The 19,647-nt window shown below is 39.0% G+C and overlaps 1 protein-coding gene across 2 annotated transcripts; it reads left to right on the top strand.

Moving 5' to 3' along the window:
* The first annotated feature begins 13,361 nt into the window (after positions 1-13,361).
* LOC131256873 (very-long-chain aldehyde decarbonylase CER3) lies at positions 13,362-18,674 on the top strand. Of its 2 annotated transcripts, none has more exons than XM_058257938.1 (11): positions 13,362-13,492; positions 13,637-13,857; positions 13,945-14,177; positions 14,261-14,480; positions 15,148-15,269; positions 15,874-16,130; positions 16,230-16,337; positions 17,263-17,472; positions 17,707-17,817; positions 17,977-18,150; positions 18,250-18,674. In XM_058257938.1, the coding sequence occupies exons 1-11, from the start codon at positions 13,442-13,444 to the stop codon at positions 18,403-18,405; spliced, it is 1,863 nt and encodes a 620-aa protein (XP_058113921.1). In that variant the 5' UTR covers positions 13,362-13,441; the 3' UTR covers positions 18,406-18,674. The 2 variants fall into 2 exon arrangements, with proteins under 2 accessions (XP_058113921.1, XP_058113920.1); XM_058257937.1 differs by having other exon boundaries at positions 15,148-15,308.
* The last annotated feature ends 973 nt before the right edge of the window (positions 18,675-19,647 follow it).

The raw sequence follows: 19,647 nt of genomic DNA, 5'->3' as shown, positions 1-19,647 counted from the left end.
AAAGATGAGACAAGTTATCTCCAGTCTTCGATAATCTTCCATACATGCATAGCTTTAAATATTTTCATGTTAGCTTCAGTATACAAAAAAACAGCTGTACCATCCAAACTTATGATAATTGCCAAAAATGTTTCATTTCTCACATCCATCCCGATCCTGAAGCCATGACTTGGACTTATTTTCCACGCTCAATTGTTACTAGGCATATAGATCATCATTTTTTATGACATAACAGTGATCACTGGAACGAAGACCCTTCATAACTGGTTTCCATGATAAGTCCAGGATCTTGCACTTTAGCTTGTCGAATGTAATCTCATGCTGGTTGTCACATATTTGAGAAATACTTAAAAGATTGTGTGTCAATACTTCTACCAGGAGAGCATTCTCATTTTTTAGCATTTCTAATCTAACAATAGTCTTATACCCCATTACCTTAGCGGTGCTTCCGTCTTCAAATGTGACCACCCCATCATCAAGATTTGAATAATTTGCAAGAAGAGATTTGTCACCCGTTACATGTCTTGAGCAACCACTATTGAGAAACCCTTTAGCACTATTGCCTGTTTTTTAAAATGAGTGAGTCACAAGGCAATTTCTTTTATTTTTCACTACCCCTTTTTGTGACTGTTTTTCTTGAAGACGCTGTTTTTGCTTCACTATGGGTTTGTCTGGATACATTTGGTAACTGAATCACATTCCCTTGATTGATCTTTTTTTTTTATTCAGTTGGGCCACTTGATTCAATAGCTCATCCATTCTCTTTGTCATTCTTGGTGGAGACGGATTTTTCTTTACCTCCTGCCATGTACCTTGGTGGACTCTTGATATTTTTCTTGAGTCCTTCCAGTTGTAATGCATTCAAATTTGTAGTGGCCTGAGTCTCCACAAAAATGACAAATAAGAGTGGCCTTAGTTCTACTTCCTGATGCAGCTGATTTCTCAAGTGTTTGTGTTGCATTTTTGGAGCTTGGTTTGCCTTTTACATATCCAATCCACTCTTGTCTTTACTAGGTCTTCCCATCCCTAAAAGTCTTTCTAATTTGTCACTACTCTGGCAAAATTTGTAGTTTAGCTCAATAGATTTTCTAGATTGTTCTGCATCAAATTTAAGTGTATGATTTTTCATTCTTTTAGTAGTTTAATCTGTTTGATCAATTTCAAGGATTCAGATTTTAAGGATAGATTCATTCTTTCCAGCTTGTCATTTTTAGAGTGGTAAGGCTGCATATTGTTGATCACGTGTATTAATTTCCAGTGTTTTAACTAGATCTACTTACAGCGAATTATTCTCATTTTCTCTCATTCCAAGTTTTTTAAGGATCTGAATGCTATGTTTATAAGGTTGATTATAAGCATCTTGCATTTTATCCTTCTTATCCTTTTCTTCTTCTTTCTCATCAATAGTTAGAAATGACTTTTTGATTTGCGGTTCATCAATTTTCTCATTTAATACTGGGATGTTTATGGATGTGGATGTCATGAGTATTTTCAATGATTTTCAGTCTCCCTTACTTTCTGAATCACTGAAGTTAGTGTTTGATTCTTCAATGTCATCCCAAGTAGCTGTCATGGCTTATCCTTTAGTTTTCCTGTAAATTTTTAGACCAGAACTTTCTTTCCTAATCCACCCATATAATATTCAGTTTTGTAACAAATTCCATGAAGGTCTCATCATCCACCATTCTGATGTGTTCAAATTGATATGTTAAGAGTTGTACTTAGGACCTTTTTACTGTGCTTGGTCCCTCATAGGTTGTTTCCAATAGACCCCATGCCTCTTTAGATGTGTCGCATGAATACTTCTTGGGACACAGCACAGTAGATAGCATTCATTGCTTTTGCTTCAGATGTTTGTTTTTCTTTCTCGAATGTAGTCCACATTTTGTTGGATTTAGGTTTGGAGATAGTTGTGACATTTTCAGGAACAATTTGATCGCTCGGAGGCACATATCCAGTTTCACCTATGTCCAAACATCATGATCCAAATAGTGCATTGTAGACTTCCAATAAGCATAATTTGAACCATCAAATATTGGTGGTCTAGAGACCGATTGGCCATATTCCCAACTTCAGTCAAAATCACTCTCTAGGCGGTGAAGCCCTTAAAGAGAGACCATCTCTGGTACCTATTGAAATTGCAGTGAGGACCGCTTTAGTTGAAGTAGGAATATGCCAATATGTCCTAAAGGGGGGTTAATAGGACTTTTTTAAAAGTTTTTATGATTTATTAAAAATCCTATTACACTAATCCTAACAGACGATACTTATCAGGATTACTCAAAAGTAACTCTACTGGCTTCCAAGCCCGGTAGAGGATCCAATCATAAACTATTTAAGAAATGAACAATATGCAAACTAATTTATGATGGATATGACTGTGTATGTGTGTGAGGTGTGATCTCATATATTCAGATATGAAAATATTAAAGTAAATCACACAAACAGAAGAATAGCAATCTCAAACACAGTCATTTTTATCAAAGTTCGACTACTTGTCTACTTCACTCCCGGTAACTGAACTCAGCCCTTGAGTGTACCAGATTTTACTAAGGAGGTTTCACAGCGGTTCACCTCAAACTTAAGGTTTTAAATCAGGTTCACCTTCAACCTTTACAACCTACACTGAGGCTGACTATTTATGCTTTCACGAGCAAGGGTTCACACATTGCACCCACTTTTAGGCACACTGGCCAAGGATCTTCCACAAGACCCTAACAGAGGTTTTACACAGTTCACCTCAAACCCAAGGTTTTACACGGTTCACCTCAAACCCAAGGTTTCACATGGTTCACCTCAAACCCAAGGTTTTGACTAGTTTACCTTTAACCAGATGCTTATGCTCTCCACAGAGGGTCCACACAACGCACTCACCACGTACACTCCCGCCGAAGGCCTCCTACGAGTGTTTGCAAGGGTGAGAAACACGTTAGACCCAATCCTACAGAGGAATTATCAAAGGGTCCTCTGGACTCTAGTTACTTACAGATAAGTGGATAAATCTCATTCAACTCGTTGATGAAGATCTCCTCCTTTATTGATGAAGAGTCTTCTGGTCCCTTGAACCGCAACTCAAATGATGTACCAATATATGGCAATGGGTTGGGTTAAGGTTAAGACGAAATCCTACTCTATAAAATATTTTCCTATACGGAAGATAGAGTAATTCCGGTTATGCATTCAAGGCATCCCAGCTTAATGATTTGTCATTAAGGTAGTAGCTAGAGGATCCTTGAATGTGGAAGTTTATTCCCCAATCCACTCTATTGAATATTAATGATGAGAGTGGATTGGAGGATGAACTCCCTTGAGAGATAGGGCTTTGGGTATATGATTTAAGGTAAAACACTCAAAAGCACTCTCTTATTTCTCTACCAGTAATAATAGATGAGCTCTCTTTATATAGGTAAAAAGGTTCCAACGGATATAAAACGGTCACATTTATGGTAGAGTTCGATATCATCCAGCACGGTTGATATCATCGAGCATATACTCTCCATAGCATCGACTGGACGCTCGATGAACCAAACTCAAATGTCATACGCTTTTAAAACCTTTTGCCAGCTGGTCGAGGGAATCGATACAAGCGTCGATGTCATTGAATTTCGAACTCCGATATTATCGATACTAGGATCGATTCCTCGACACTTGAAAATGAGAGAGACTTACTATGAAATATTTCAGGTTTATAAGAATGATCGGGGACCATCGAGATCATCAGAATTTGAATGTCGATGATATCGATAGAGTGTCGAGGCATCGATAAATCCAAAGGATTTTCGTTTAAGCTTACTAGACAGTTTCTCTCCCTGTTGATGCCATCGAAACTGTACCGATAATATCGATATTTGAATATCGATTCTATCGAGTGCCCCTCGATCGCAGATAAATAATCCTGAAATAATTGCTGGAGAACTTAGGCGCCTATGACCGATAACATCGAGAGTCTTCCGATATCATCGAGATTTGAACTTCGATGGTATTGAGAACGACTTCGATGTATCGACGCACATGAGATTTTCTTAAGTAGGCACCGAATATCTGCCTATCGATATTATCGAATCACCTTCGATGGGCTCGAGATTCAAATATCGATACATCGATATATATATCGATACATCGATAATTCTGTCCAGATAAGTATGTAGTTGCTAGACAGTTTTGTCCTCATTCCGATAGAATAGATTCGTTCATCAAGGACATCGACAGTGCAGGACAAGCATATCAAGATGTGTATCGATACAATTGACAGAGCAAGAAAACTTAAAGATTTTCTAATTTTTAAAAAAGTTTTTTTTACTTATAAATCATATAATGTTCTAATTTGTTTTAAGGGTTTTATATACCTGGTGTTTTGAGACATGGGATGTGGGGCTTAGATTTACCTGAGGTGAGCTTGCACACATCCCAGTTGAGGCAGACGCTTGAATTGATCTTCCTATGAGGCTCTGTAGTCTATTCGACTCAACACTCAGGCTAATTGACAAACCAGGGCACTTTCAGGTCCGACCAGTATCCTCATCGATTCGACTGACAGGCTGCATTTTTATTATATTAAGTCTTGCTAGTAAGTTATCCAACCAATCCTTGTGGGGTATATAAGCCCCTAATTTGTTCATTTATCTCATTCTAGCAATTCCTAACTTAGAGGGAGGGTGAGCTTGGAGCTCATCCTGTCAGTCAACTTCCAATTTGAATCATTCTATGTCGCTTATAGGCTGCCCTAGTCTCTTTCACCGCGGGAGCTTTCAAGTTTAAGCATGTGTAGATATTGTCCTAGCTTGGGAGTGAGCCTTTTAGCCCTTTCATATAAGTTTTCTCCCTCCATCCTTGTCTATTCGACGGTTCCTTAGATTCTTCGAAATCCCAACTCTAAGACCCGTGCATGTCTGATTTCAGGCTTTCTGGCTATCTAGAGATGTAGCCCAACAACATGAGTGGGCCGTGCAAGTGCATAGTAGCGTCCAAGCATCTGATTAGGGCCTGATTTTTGGGAGTTGTGTCATCCTAACTAGCTGATTCAAGTAATCAAGTAGAATGACTATCATAATAGTTCTAATTTGGGTTAATTCTGATTCTAAATGCAGGCTATGTTGCTATATAGGATTAGGTTTTCCCTAATTTTCCTTGGCTGACAACCTTAAAACTTGTTGTCATCATGAGTCACTCACTCCAAAGTAGTGTTCATAGCTTAGAAACCCTATCCACAATTCAGGTGAAGAACTACCCTCAAGTTTTGATCGACATTTTAACTGGGTTCCTGCTAATCATATGCATGTATAATTATGGTAATCTTTATAATGCATATTAAGATCATTTGTAAGCATAAAATTTTGTGTAGGTTGACTGAATCATGCTAACTTGCGTAGTATTAAGAATATGTTTGAATTACTTATGTGTGCATGGCTCGTGTGTGTTGGAATTATTATTTTATGCACGTTCGAGTGAAGTCATCTGCTAATCCTATAAATTATTGGTGTAAGTTAATGGTTGCATATGGATTGATTATGCGGAATTGGTTATTGTTTGTATGGATTATTGTTAGAGTATTCTGGGACTGACAACCGAACCCCATATTAACGAACCTTGTCTTTTGAGAAGTCTTGTTATCCTCTTAGTTTAATTTTCTAGCCATAGCTTCCTTTCGGATTAGACCTTATGTGAAAGGTCTGCTGGTTGAAAATGCTCTTGGTAAATTAAATTTTCGGAGATGAGATCACAGGGGATATCCATATGAATTATGGGCGATTGTGGATAGACTCACGTGACATAGTCTACCAATTGTAAATAGGAATAGTGTTGGTTGGAAATACACATCCAGAGTATGAAGATTTTACTAGGTGCCTAACAGTATGGGTGTACCACTGATGTACTTTACCGCCTAATTAGCTCACTATGGGTGTCGCATGCCAGCTGGACATGCATTTCTAATTTGGATTTAGTACATATTAGTTTGTCATTAGACTAAGATTTCTTTAGTTGTAGATATACATTTAGACCATGAATATTATATTGGGTGCCTAACAGTATGGGTGTACCATCAATGTACTTTACCGGTAAGTTAGCTCACTATAAATGTTGTATGTTGAAGATTGTACTTGCACAACCAACATAGTTAAATAAGCCAAATTATTGTGAACTTCTTGTTGAGTAGAATTGGTCTGATTGAAGATAACATCTGAGGCATGAGAGCTCCTCTAAGTGTTTAATCAGACGAGTTGTACTTTTATGCATTTTATCAGCTGACTAGTATACTATGAGTGTCTCTTTTCTATTAAGAATTTTATCAAGTGATTAGCAGTGTGGGCATGCTTTCTCATACTTCTATCAATTAATTAGTCATGAGGGGCCACTTTCTTGATTTTGGACAATGTGTTGTACATCCCTGGTTATGGAATTTGACTTTATACCTTTTAGATGATGATTGTGTTGATTTTAGGTTGGTTATATATATATATATATATAGTGCATTAATTTGTGCACCTTATTTATCAATCGCATGAGTTCATATATCATATAGTCACTTGTGTCACGCCCCAAACTTAGGAACCAGGCTCACAAAATTCCCGGCCGTTGAATTTAGTGCTAACAGCCTCCGCAGTATCTCATTCTCGGCTCCTAGGTCGCATATGTCAGGTTCCGGTCCTGGGATCATATAAGGAAGCTTTTTTTTTATAGAACTTTTAGGATAAGGAGGGAATAAGAAGAAGATAGAAGGGTAAAATGGGGAGAAAAAGAAAGGAAAGAATGATGGCTAAGCATGGGTAAGGGCAAGTGTTGTATGAGCAAGGCATGGGCTTGTTTGACTAGTAGGGAAAGAGATATGAGTGATTGATAGATTAGTTAATGAATTTATTAACTTGATAACATTGAGATTTATGTAAGTGAGGCCTGCACGTGTTGCGCAACCCACCTCAGATTATGCCAAAACTACAACTTCTAATTTAGGGTTCGCAATGGGGCGTGCCGCTCAGTGTTGGAATCGTAACGCCCGTGCGGCCACTAGGGTACAAGTCTCGGAGTGTTGCAGTACTAAAATAGGGTCATGATCAAAACTCATCGATTTGGTCCATCGGGAACATGCCAGTGCCAAAGATAAAGTGCAAGGAAGGTCTCATGAGGTTACGTGTCTTACAACTTGAGCTCTTCAAAGCTAAAAACTGAAGACACAAGAGGACATAGAGCATAAAGAAGAGAAGAACAGGTAAATGAGGTACCTTGGTGACCCTTCCCTTAGACTCAAAAGAACATTAGCCACTAAATGATCCTAATATTTATAGGTAAACCTTGATTGATCATCACATAGCTTTATGAGTCAAATTAAAACATGATGAGTAAGGCTAAAAGAGGTGTTAAAGCTGCTCAACAGGCTGATGATTGAACTCAATAAGATCGAAATCCCACTCGATGACATCGAGTAAGTAACATTAAAACTGTCCAGCAAAATTTTAATTGGAATTTTAAATTGCTTGATGCCATTAGGAACCATCTTGATCCCATTGAATGGCCTTCGATCTGATCAATGGTGTCATTTTATAGCTGTTGGAACACAATTTCTATAAAATTAGCATTCAGTTCTTGGGCTGATTGATGATTTTTGGTGCAATAGAAGCCTAAGTGATTTCTCACTCATATTCTTCACCCTATATTCTATACCAAAGAGGTTCATGTCAATCCTCTTGTGATTATTTACTCTAATGAGCATTGCATGCTACATGACAAAGATGTGGATGAACTCTCCCTTCTCTAGAGATTAGACATTAAATTTACTAGTATATACTTGTATAAATCCTCTAAGAAGACGCTCTAGGTGAATCCCTTATGATTATAACATTCACATTAGGAATAGGATATTCCACTATCTTCCATTGCTTTGGTCATCTCATTGGCACATCATATGCAAGGAAAACATATGTAGGAGCTGAGGCACCAGTATCAATGATCATGGGAACAATTGAGAAGTCAATCTATGCACGAGAGAGCATTAAAGAAGCATCTCAGGATGACATATCAAAATGGGTTCAATTCGACAAACAAGTTGTCATTTATAAGAGTTCTCATACACTCATTCCTTGTGTATGATTGAGTGTAATTAGAGTATGTGAGCTAAACTCGATATGTTCTTATGTAGGACCTACGCTCTTATGTAAGGCTGAATTCACCGACACGGGTGTATACATAGTCCACATGGCAAGGGTGCGTATGTGTTGGTCTCTATGGGAGCCTTTGGCGAGAGTGTACATAGGTCCTTAGATTAGGACTGCTAGCAGTTGTTATTAAGCCGATAGAAAACTAACTAGAGTCTCTCGCGGGAGCCACCGACACGGGTGAGTACATGAGTAAGTCCTTGTATAGGTATCTGATGGGAGTATATGTTTGTAAAAGTTATAGGTGAACCTGATTTAAAACCTCCGATAGTGAATACCTATTTATTTGAAGAGAGAGTGTCTGCGATTATCATTTGAGCAAAATTCTATTCATGCTTATGTAGTTTATTAGTTAAATAAATATGTATGCTTGAATTGAATTGTATGTTATGCACTTAACTTACAAAGCAAACACAAGTTTACTATTACCCTATAGACTAATTGCTTAATTAACATATCTTTGTAGTCTATGTAATTTGACTCACTTTAGCTTGAAAGTCTTAGTGTTAATTTGCCTTGATTAGTTTAATTGATAAATTATATTAAGTGAGCAAACAATTTTAATTGATCCTAATCCCCCCCTCTAGGACTTAGCCATAATTCTCTAACTTCGTCAAGCTTTGCGCGTGCCATGATATAGTCTTAATCCCACTACACAATTTCAATTTATACCCGTCTTTTGTTTATCGTTGCATTATTGTGTGTGACTCTTATCATGGATTTGGGGTCAAATGCTAATTGTACCCGTAAACACATGGGAATTCCGCCCCACGTGTGGCTTGTATTTAAGTTAACGTCCATGAAAATGATGATTCAGGGTCCCGTACTCAGGTGTCAAGTTATGGGGCATTACAACCAGTAATATAGAAAAAATACAAAAATCTAATGCGAAATTATCCAAAATAGAAAAATTCTAACCCCAATAAAAGATACCTAAAATAGTAAAACTCATCTAAAGCCATTTGTCAAAAAGAAAAAGTCGAGATAAACTTTACTGGAAGAGTCCTATCATAATTACAATAAATTTCTTAAAAAATAAAAATCTAAAACTTTAAAAATAAGAAAATATGACAAAATTTGAAATTACTAAAGATAGTAATTTTTTTCTAAAATTTCATTTTTAAACTGGAATCATGTGTTTTCTCGCAAAACGGACGAATGCCACCCACTATGTGGGTCGGTTGACCTGGATTGTACATTACGATAAAAATTGATAGGTCATATGTTCCGTAATGATACCCAAAAAAAAATAATTTATGATTGATTTATAGTTCACACTTCAAATGGCAATTCCTTCCTATTCGAACTGAATTTTTTTCAAACAAGACGTACCTAGAGCTAATTACATTTGCAGGATTGCACCGAGATTTGATATACTGCTTTCACTTTCATTTGGCTTTTTTTTTGTTGTCCAACCATGTTGGGAATGTATATATGCCACGTCCTACATCACCTTACATGCCGAAGGTGTGGGATTGAATATAATATCACGTTAATTTAAAATTTTTAATAGAGAAATCTCTTATAAACCTTTTAAAGTTCCCCTCTTCATCTAACGTGAACTAAAATTTTGCCCTTAGAATATCAAACTTTGGTATTAACTTTATTTTTTATTTTTTATTTTTTTCAGTTTCACTGTCTGCATTTTCCTTGAAATACTTTTAACATACAACAATGGGCTAGACAACCCAAAAGGCTATCCTATCGTTTTCAACCTCTTCCATAAATGATGGTGGTCCATCCACTTGTACATGTTCACGTACATCTCTCAATCCTGACCACATAATTTGCTGGCCGCATTGTTGATGGAGCATAGCCCGAAAATCCAAGTGGGTCGAGCCCATCATATGTAGCCGAAGCCACATGACCCTACTCCCCTCTCATGGGCTAGACAACCTGGACTGCTATTTTATTGTTTCCACGTTTTCATTAAGTGATGGTGGCCCATCTACCATACATGTGTTGCATGCCTCCCTCAATCCCAACCGCATAGATCGTGGATCCATTGTGGATGGAGTACAGCCCTGTATCACATTGATGTGATGATCTGACCTTCTGACCTTCTGATCTGATAAAGTACAGTCACCCACAGAAAGTAATCAACGGTTGGTTCAAGAAAATCCCTAGTTGGTCGAGCTCGTTTCACTACCTGGCCGAACCCAAATGTCATAGCTCTGTCCTAGGCTAGATCATATAGACTGATCTAGACCTATCTTAGGTGAGGATGAACCATCCACCTTACATGTGTCACGTGCATCTTTCAATCCTGGCCGCACAATTGTGGGCCGTATTGTGGATGAAGTATAGCCCGAAAATCACACTAATTGAATGATCTTAACCATCTGATTCGTTAAAATCCAATCCCCAAAAAGCCATCGACACATCGCTCAACGAAAACACGAGTGGGTCGAGCCCATTTCATATCTAGCCGAACCCACATGGCACATTTCCCTCTCACGGGGGAAGCCGATTGCTTGCTTTGTAACTCAGTACGCTAAGCGTACTAAACCATGTGGGCCCACTGTGATTTATGTATTTTATCCACACCGTCCATCTATTCTGATCCAGCTATTTTAAAAGATAATTTTAGGGCTTAAACGAAAAATGAAGCATATTCAAAAATCAAGACCACACCACAGGAAACAATTTGAATTGAACGGTTGAAAAATTCTTGGGGGCTACAGAAGTTTTGGATCAAGCTGATATTTGTTTTTTACCTTCATCCATGTCTGTATGATCTTATGAACAGGTTGGATGACAAATAAACATCATTTTGAGCCCTAGGAAGGTTTCAACGGTGGAAATCATTATTCCCACTGTTTCCCGTGGTGTGATCTACTTGATATTTTTATATACTTCAATTTTGGGTTCAACGTCTAAAAGTAGCTGGAAAAACGGATGGACGGAGTGTATAAACCACATAAATTCATGGTAGGCCCAACAGAGTTTACTGAGTACGCAATCCGATTTCTCTCATGGGCTGGATAGCCTAGACTGCTATCTAAAGGTTTTCACCTTTTTCTTAAATGGTGGTGACCCAACCACTATACTGGTGGCAGGTGCATCCCTCAATCCTAACCCCAACTGCACAGATCACGGGCCCCATACTGGAAATCATCCTGATTGAATGATCTTAACCATCTGATTTGGTAAAACCCTATCTCCAACAAAAACCTGTCTACATGTAACCCGTGTCAGTCCGACCGAATCACATGATGTAGTTCTTATTCACGTGCTACACTGCCTAAATTACCATCTTAGCCTTTTCCATATTTTCGTAAATTGTGGTGACCATTGCACAGTACGGGTCGCATGTATTTCTCTCAATCCAGACCGTCTAAATCATGAGTTCCATCGTGGATGCAGTGCAGCCCTATAATCACACTGATGGAATGATCTTAACCGTCTGATATGGTTCGTCATATATGGACTGCTGGCCACCTTCTCTGTAATCAATGGTTTCATGTTTGTTGGACAGTTGGAATTGGTCTCTTCCAACCACAACGGACCTACAAATGACATACACTTATGACACGGTGTACGATGCATGAATCACCGCCACTTGATAGTCGGCGAAGAAAACATATGGTAATCCTGAGTCCTGATGGCCCAATCTCAAAGCCCAAAGGATTGGAACATTGGCCAGAGGATATGCACCGTATACTCTGGTTTTCAGTTTGTACAAGATGCGACCATGGTGTAGTGATCCAGACCGTTGGTTTCGTCAAGCTCCAATAATATGGAAGGACCCATATCCCGAAATTTTCATCAACAAAACAATCCCAACTTTTCAATCTGTACGCTACACCTAAACGGTTAATATGAGAAATGTAGCAGTGACCTACATTTGACTACACAAACGCCCGTATTGAAGGCCAGGATCTTCCAACATGGGAAATATTCCACCATGGTCTATACAAGTTAGGGCCCACATACCAATAATCTGGATCAACACCATCGGCCCCACTTGTGCTAACAGAAAATCCATATATTTTGGTCAAGAGATCACAGAATCTGGTGACCAAGACCGTTGGTTCGGTAAAGCCTCAACGTGGGGGACCGTACCGAAAAATCATCATCAAATGCCCGTGATTGACGGCCAGGATCTTCCAACATGGAATACATTCCATTATGGTCCATCAAAGATGGGCCCGACATGCGGATAATCTGGATAAAAACCATGGGCCCACTTGTAGTAACAGAAAATCCACGTTGTTCGGTCAAGATATCACAAAATCTCTCCCTCTCTCCTTCTGTCCATCTGTAACCCTCCAACCACCCATGCCCCTCTCTCTCTCTCCCTCTCTCATTCATTGATTTTTGGTATACATTCCATCTAACCAGCTGTCTGCTAGCGTGTAGGAATGCGTTTTAAATTCATGTAGCTTGACGTTGGACGCGGATTAGCTACTGAGACGTTGAGTAGCTAGGCTCCCTACTGAAGTGACGTGACCAAGTTCTGTGGGTCCCAGCATGATGTATGTGTCGTATCCACACCGTCCATTCATTTGGAGATATTAATTTAGGGCAGGAGCCAAAGAATGAGTCAGATCCAAATCTAAAATTGACCCACCACAGAAAACAGTGGAGAGAGTGACGCCCACCATTAAAATTTTCTAAGGCATACCAAAGTTTTCGATCAAACTGAAATTTGTGTTTTCTCTTCTTTCACATCTGTCTTAACTTATGAACACATTGGATCTCAGATAAGCATCATAGTGGACCTGCCTAAAATGATCTCTACAAATTGATGGACGGCGTGGATACAACACATACAGCATGATGGGTCCCACAGAACATTGTGACGTCACTTCAGTAGGGAGTCTCGCTACTCAACCTGTCAGTATATTATCCGCATCCCTTGAGGTCGTTGAGCATGCTCGTGATTAGAGATTTTTTAAGTGAGAGAAATAGCTGGGGGGAAAATCCAAGGGGAATTGATTAGGAGGTACAACTGTTTTGGCCGGTGGATGAATTGAGTAGCTTGCTTTTAAGTAGAGCTTTGGAGAGAGTTTATTCTCCTTGAGGTCTGGTGTTTGTGCTCCACTAGGAAAGCTTCTTGTCAAAGTCCCCCTTTTCTCCATTCCTCTCTCTCTCTCTCTCGATCTCTCGATCTTTGATTTTTTCTATAAAGTTGGTTGTGTTGTTTTGGACCACTGGGATCTCTTTTTGTGGCTGACCTTTCTTGGTTTTCTTGAGTTTTATATAGAAGGAGAGGTACCATTGGTTGGAAAAGACGAGCGAAGGAGAGTAAGAAAAAGAGCACATTTCATTCCTTGTTTGTAGGGGAAGATATGGGTGCACCCTTATCAGCATGGCCTTGGGAGAACTTGGGCGCCTACAAGGCATGGATATATTGTCTTACATACCATTTTCTTAAATACCCATTTCTTATTTTTATTTTATTTTTTCTTTCATGGGTCTTTTGGTTTGGTTTTATTGTATCTGTGATTGATTTTATTTTTTTTTTTTAATTTGTTTTTGAGCAGTATATGTTATATGGTCCACTCGTTGCAAGGGTTCTATATTCATGGTTTTATGAAGATGTGCAAAAGGATACCTGGTGTCTACACATTCTCATCATCTCCGCCCTTAGGGCACTCACTCATCAGCTTTGGAGCTCATATAGCAACATGTTATTCCTTATCCGCAACAGGAGAGTTATCAAACAAGGTGTTGATTTCAAGCAAATAGACAAGGAATGGGATTGGTAATCTCTCTCTCTCTCTCTCTCTCTCAATTAAAGATAATATCAAAGTTTGTTTATCTGTTTTAATGATTTCTTTTTAAATGACAGGGACAATTTCTTAATTCTTCATGCTATGATCTCAGCCATGGCATGTTACACCTTCCCATCCCTTACGAATCTTCCATTTTGGAATTTGAAGGGGTGTATCTTTGCACTGGTACTCCACATGGTTGTATCAGAGCCTTTGTATTATTGGCTACACAAGCGTTTGCACACTGAATATCTATTTACAAACTACCATTACCTCCACCACTCATCTATGGTACCTCAGCCATATACAGGTACAAATCATTAAAAACCCATGTCTAAATTTCATCTTTTTCCTTCATTTTTTCTTTTGTAATATTTATTTATTCTGATGCAGCTGGGAATGCCACGCTATTGGAGCACCTTATGTTGAGTGTGGTCATAGGGATTCCTATAATGGGGGCTTGTTTGGTGGGTTCCGGATCAGCGGTCTTGATCTACGGCTATCTGTTGATCTTCGATTTCTTGAGGAGCATGGGGCATAGCAATGTGGAATTTATTCCACATGGGCTGTTTGAGTCACTACCATTCCTTAAATATCTCATTTACACCCCAACGTATGTAAATTAATTCCATACACACAGACCACATATGTATTTTTAGAGAGAGAGAGAGAGAGAGAGAGAGAGAGAGAGAGAGAGATGGTTGAGATGGGTCACACAGACCGGATGATCCAATCCATCCTCGAGTTGGACATCTTTCCTATGGTGGTTAGGAATCTCTAACAAATGTGCTTCTTTAGAACTATAAGCAGTCCATGCTAGGCCACAACAAATGGACGGGTCAAATTGTGGGTCGAGCCATTTCTTCAGAAATGATCCTGACCACCCGTGTTATGCTCGATTTATCAGACGGTTAGAAACATATCATTATCGTGATTTTTGCATGGTGGCCCATGGAATGTGTGTTGGACCTTAATGGACAGTGTAGATTTCTCAAATGGACAGTCCAACTGCCAGGATGCAACTAGGAGTGGTTAGTTAAAAGTTCGGAAATCCCCATTCTCTAAATTAGTACAACTTCAAATACTACCAAACCTCCCACAAACCACCACAATTCAAGCAATCTTGTAGGTCATTTCTACCAGGACACAATCTCTCGTTTCCCCCCTTATCTTCACCTCTTCTTTACTAAACTGTCAAATCTTCCTGCCCTACAACCACTTTTCAATCTCTTCAGAACAGATCTTTTAACGTTTTTCCTTTTTTTGGGGTGCGTGTGCAGGTACCATACCCTACACCACACAGAGATGGGGACTAATTTCTGCCTCTTCATGCCTCTTTATGACATGCTGGGAGACACACTCAATGACAAGTCATGGGAGTTGCACAAGAAGATAAGCTCAGGTGCATGTGACTCATATAACCTCCAGCAGTTTGTAGCAAGTACCTCAAGGTATCCGTGTACGGATATAAATGTAGTTTGTCCAACATAGACTTTGTTCCCAGTGGGCCCCACATGGGAGACGGATCAGATGATCAGAACCGTCCACCTTGCAGGTGTCACACAGTGATCATAACCCAAAAACAATGATTAACGGTTGATCATGATCATCGATATATATAATTGAATGTGGACATGTGAAAAAACAAGTAAAGATTCCATATTTGAACCCATGAATGATCACAAGATAACTTTACTGTGGGCAGAATTTGAATGGTTCTGATCATCAGTGCATCTCTGAATCTGGGCATTATAGGTCTATTCATGCAGCGAACCCGGTATCTGTTAGCGGGTACAGAGTGTACCCGACAAGTCACCATAACAGAAAAAGTAATATCACAACCTGTCTACGTTGGTTTTTAATGCTTTGCTGAATAACAGATGATAGGCTAAGATCTTACTAGTATTTAACAAAATTAATCATAAAGTTAAGTATGCATTACTTGTATAATTGGTATTTTTTAGCGGACCACTCAAATCACACTACCCCAATTGTCACATGTGCAGTCCAAAACGACCGTGTGCCGGACTTCGTTTTTCTGGCACATGTCGTCGACGTGCTCTCCTCTCTCCACGTGCCGTTTGTCCTCCGGTCATTCAGCTCAGTGCCGTTCTCTACTCGCCTCTTCTTGCTGCCTTTGTGGCCTGGTGCCTTCCTGGTGATGCTAATCATGTGGGCCACATCAAAAACCTTCTTGATTTACTTCTACACATTAAGGGGTCGATTGAATCAGACATGGGCAGTTCCCAGATTTGGATTTCAGGTGGGCCGTTGATCAAAATGACCATATAATTTTTATATTTGGAGTGGGCCCATGAAAAGGTCTACTTATTGATGTTTGTGTGTTCTTTTTGTTCTGCAGTATTTCTTACCCTTTGCTGCAGATGGTATCAACTACCACATTGAACAAGCAATTCTAAGGGCTGATAGATTGGGTGTTAAGGTCCTTAGCTTGGCTGCATTGAATAAGGTAGGTTTCCTTCTTCTCACCAACCTCTTTGATTCTGACCCATGTTTATGAGGTTAGTTCATGTCGGGAGCCATGGTTGGATTATCCAAGCCCTTGATTCAATCATTCCTAGCCACACAATGAATATGGATTTGTTGGTATTCTTCTTATTAACCATGTTAGGTACACAAATGATTGAAAGGTTTAGATTTGTCTGATTACTCGATTCTTTGGGCATGGTCCATCCATGATGAGAAACAAAAGATCAATGGTCTAGATTAATGGACCATGGGATCCACTTCTACAAACTCTTTAATGATATTGTATGAGACAATATCATTAAAGAAGGTGGGTTTATTAATTCCACAAGCGAGAGGAGCTGGCACACGTGCCACATGTGTGAGATAATATTTCCATCAGATGGGCTTGTACGGTTTTAGACCCTCCAGCCTAAAAATCAAGCCATTTCACACCTTAGCTGGGCCAAGGCATACAAAACAAATGGATGGCCAGTTTAATTCGTGCAGTGTGGCCCCCAGGAGTGAAACTCCCTGATTTTGAGGCAGAAGATTTAAGCATTACTTCCAACCTGATGGAAAGTTCAGATCCTGCACTTGTTTCATATTAGCACATGTGCATGCGTGCATATTGGTCAACTCCATACGTTTGTTGATAAATGGCCTTTCAGGATTATATTCTGAAATATAAATGGCTATTTCATTATCAGTTTATCTTTTTAAATAATAATAATAATAATAAGTGCCCACGAGCCCAGTGGCTTACACAGGCAGTGGACCACACACATCCATATGTGGGGCCCATGTCTTTATTTTGATTTAAAATTTAAAAATGCTAGTTGGGAAATGCATTTTTAAACTTTTAAAGTTTAAAATAGAATGTAAGAGATCCTAAGTGTTAATTTGCATTAGAACAAATGTGGTTACAGAACGAATCACTCAATGGAGGTGGGACGCTCTTCGTGAAGAAACTTCCTGATCTTAAAGTACGAGTCGTCCATGGAAACACCTTAACCGCTGCAGTCATCCTCAACGAGATCGATAAGGATGCCGTCAAGGAAGTCTTCTTAACTGGGGCCACTTCTAAGCTTGGAAGAGCGATTGCCCTCTATCTATGTCGATATAAGATTAGAGTCATGGTAATTATCACTCATCTTCTCCTTTTCCCTTTCTATTCATGATTATTTATAGATTGTTTGCATTTTGAATTGTTATTACGCGGCTCAATTATAGTTAGGTGGTCCAATTATTACTATAAAATCAAATAATGGTGTATAACTTTCCAGTCAATCACTTCTAGTGAAGAAATGAAGGAAAAAAGTTCTTAACTATTTAATCTTATTACTGTTTAACTAAAATTTCAATAATGGCAGATGCTAACCTTATCAGTAGAGAGATTTCAATCGATTCAGAAAGAAGCCCCACAGGAGTACCAGCAGTATCTAGTTCATGTTACGAAGTACCAAGCCGCGCAACACTGCAAGGTTATAATCAAGAATTATATTGATTTTAGTTCAGTTATGATTTGGTTAAATGCAAGTAGCAGGAATTTACAGGCATTTCAAAATGCAAATTTTCCTAATCCCATCTTGGAATGCATAAATTTTTATGTTTTGATATTTATTTATTTTATTGTAATTTAGACATGGATCGTCGGAAAGTGGCTATCACCGAGAGAACAGACGTGGGCTCCGCCGGGCACTCATTTCCATCAATTTGTTGTCCCACCTATCTTCTCCTTCAGGAACGACTGCACGTATGGGAAGCTTGCAGCGATGAGATTGCCCGAGGACGTCAAAGGGCTCGGATCATGCGAAGTAAGCTGTCCTTACTACATGCCTTACATTGTTCTAAAATCTTTCATGTTACAAACTAATCAACTTCTTTTCTTTCACTTTTTATGGAAACTTGAATAGTACTCGATGGCAAGAGGCGTCGTTCATGCGTGTCATGCGGGTGGCGTGGTCCACCTTTTAGAGGGGTGGACACACCATGAGGTTGGCGCCATCGACGTGGAGAAGATCGATTTGGTTTGGCAATCTGCATTAAAGCATGGTTTTAGGCCAGTGTGAAGCTTCAAAGAAAGAACAAACGAAAAATTCCATAGAACTCTCTCTCTCTCTCTCTCTCTCTCTCTCTCTCTCTCTCTCTCTCTCTATCTATTTTACATTGTTTACATTGTAGTTAGGCAGTTGAAATCCACGATGGGAAATCAAAAGCATGTAACATGCTCGTGAATGTTAAGTAGAGACTGATATGTGATGAAAGAAAAAACATTCAAGGTATTGTGTTACAGGTGTGTTAATCCAATAAAAGGCAAACTGTCCTTTTTCGTTTGGTATTTGTCTCTTTTTCTTACTATGGTCACATGGGTTTGTTACAAAAATGATGTGTATGATCTTGTAAGGACTAGACTTCTGTGATGATCACATGTCCTCCTTGCATGTGGCACCGATGTACATCTATCCATACCATCCAAATTGTGGGTCCCATTATCTATAGAACCACACTTATCAAGCCATCTTAACCATCCAATTATAAGTGAATTAGATCAATAAAAAACACATGGCCCTTTTCTTGGAATTTATCTCATTTTCTTAATATGGTCACATGGATTTGTTACAAAATGATGGATATAATTCTTATAAGCGCTAGACTCCTGTGATGGCGATTCATCGTCATGACACATGGCACCAATGTAGACCTATCCATACCATCCAAATCATGGGTCTTATTGTAGATGGAACATATCTATTATAGGTGGATTAATTACAGGTGGATTTCAATAATCACACTCATCAAACCACCTTAACTAGGCATCCAATTACAGGTGGATTAATTCAAGAAAATTAAATGACCCTTTTCTTATGGTATTTGTCTCATTCTTAATATGCTCACATGTTGAAAATTTTGTGTAAATGATTTTTGTTAAGGGCTGGACTCCTATGATGGTGACTTATCCTCCTGACATGTGGAACCGATGTACACCTATCCATACCATCCAAGTTGTGGGTCCCATTGTGGATGGAGTGTATCTCTAGAGTCACACCCATCAAGCCATCGTAACCATCCAATTATAGGTGGGTTAATTGAATAAAAGGCAAATGGCTCGTCTTTTGTATTTATCACATTTTCTTAATTAACATGCTCGCATGGATCTTTACAAAAATGATGTGTATGATTCTTATAAGGTGATAATCCGATGATGGTGACTCATCTGCTTCACATGTGGCACCGATGTACGTCTCTAACGATACCATCCAAATTTTGGTTCGCATTATGTATGGAGTGTATCAACAAAATCACACTCATCA

This window comes from Magnolia sinica, chromosome 9 (assembly GCF_029962835.1).
Source record: "Magnolia sinica isolate HGM2019 chromosome 9, MsV1, whole genome shotgun sequence".
NCBI lineage: Eukaryota > Viridiplantae > Streptophyta > Magnoliopsida > Magnoliales > Magnoliaceae > Magnolia > Magnolia sinica.
Note: the sequence above shows the minus strand (reverse complement) of the source record. Positions and strands in the feature narration are given on the sequence as shown.

Bases quoted from the DNA above. Each gene is read 5' to 3' on its own strand.
- LOC131256873 (XM_058257937.1), top strand. From the start codon at position 13,442: ATGGGTGCACCCTTATCAGCATGGCCTTGGGAGAACTTGGGCGCCTAC. The intron at 15,309-15,873 runs GTACCTCAAGGT...TCACATGTGCAG, and splicing joins CCTCCAGCAGTTTGTAGCAA to TCCAAAACGACCGTGTGCCG. The intron at 17,473-17,706 runs GTAATTATCACT...CAATAATGGCAG, and splicing joins GATATAAGATTAGAGTCATG to ATGCTAACCTTATCAGTAGA.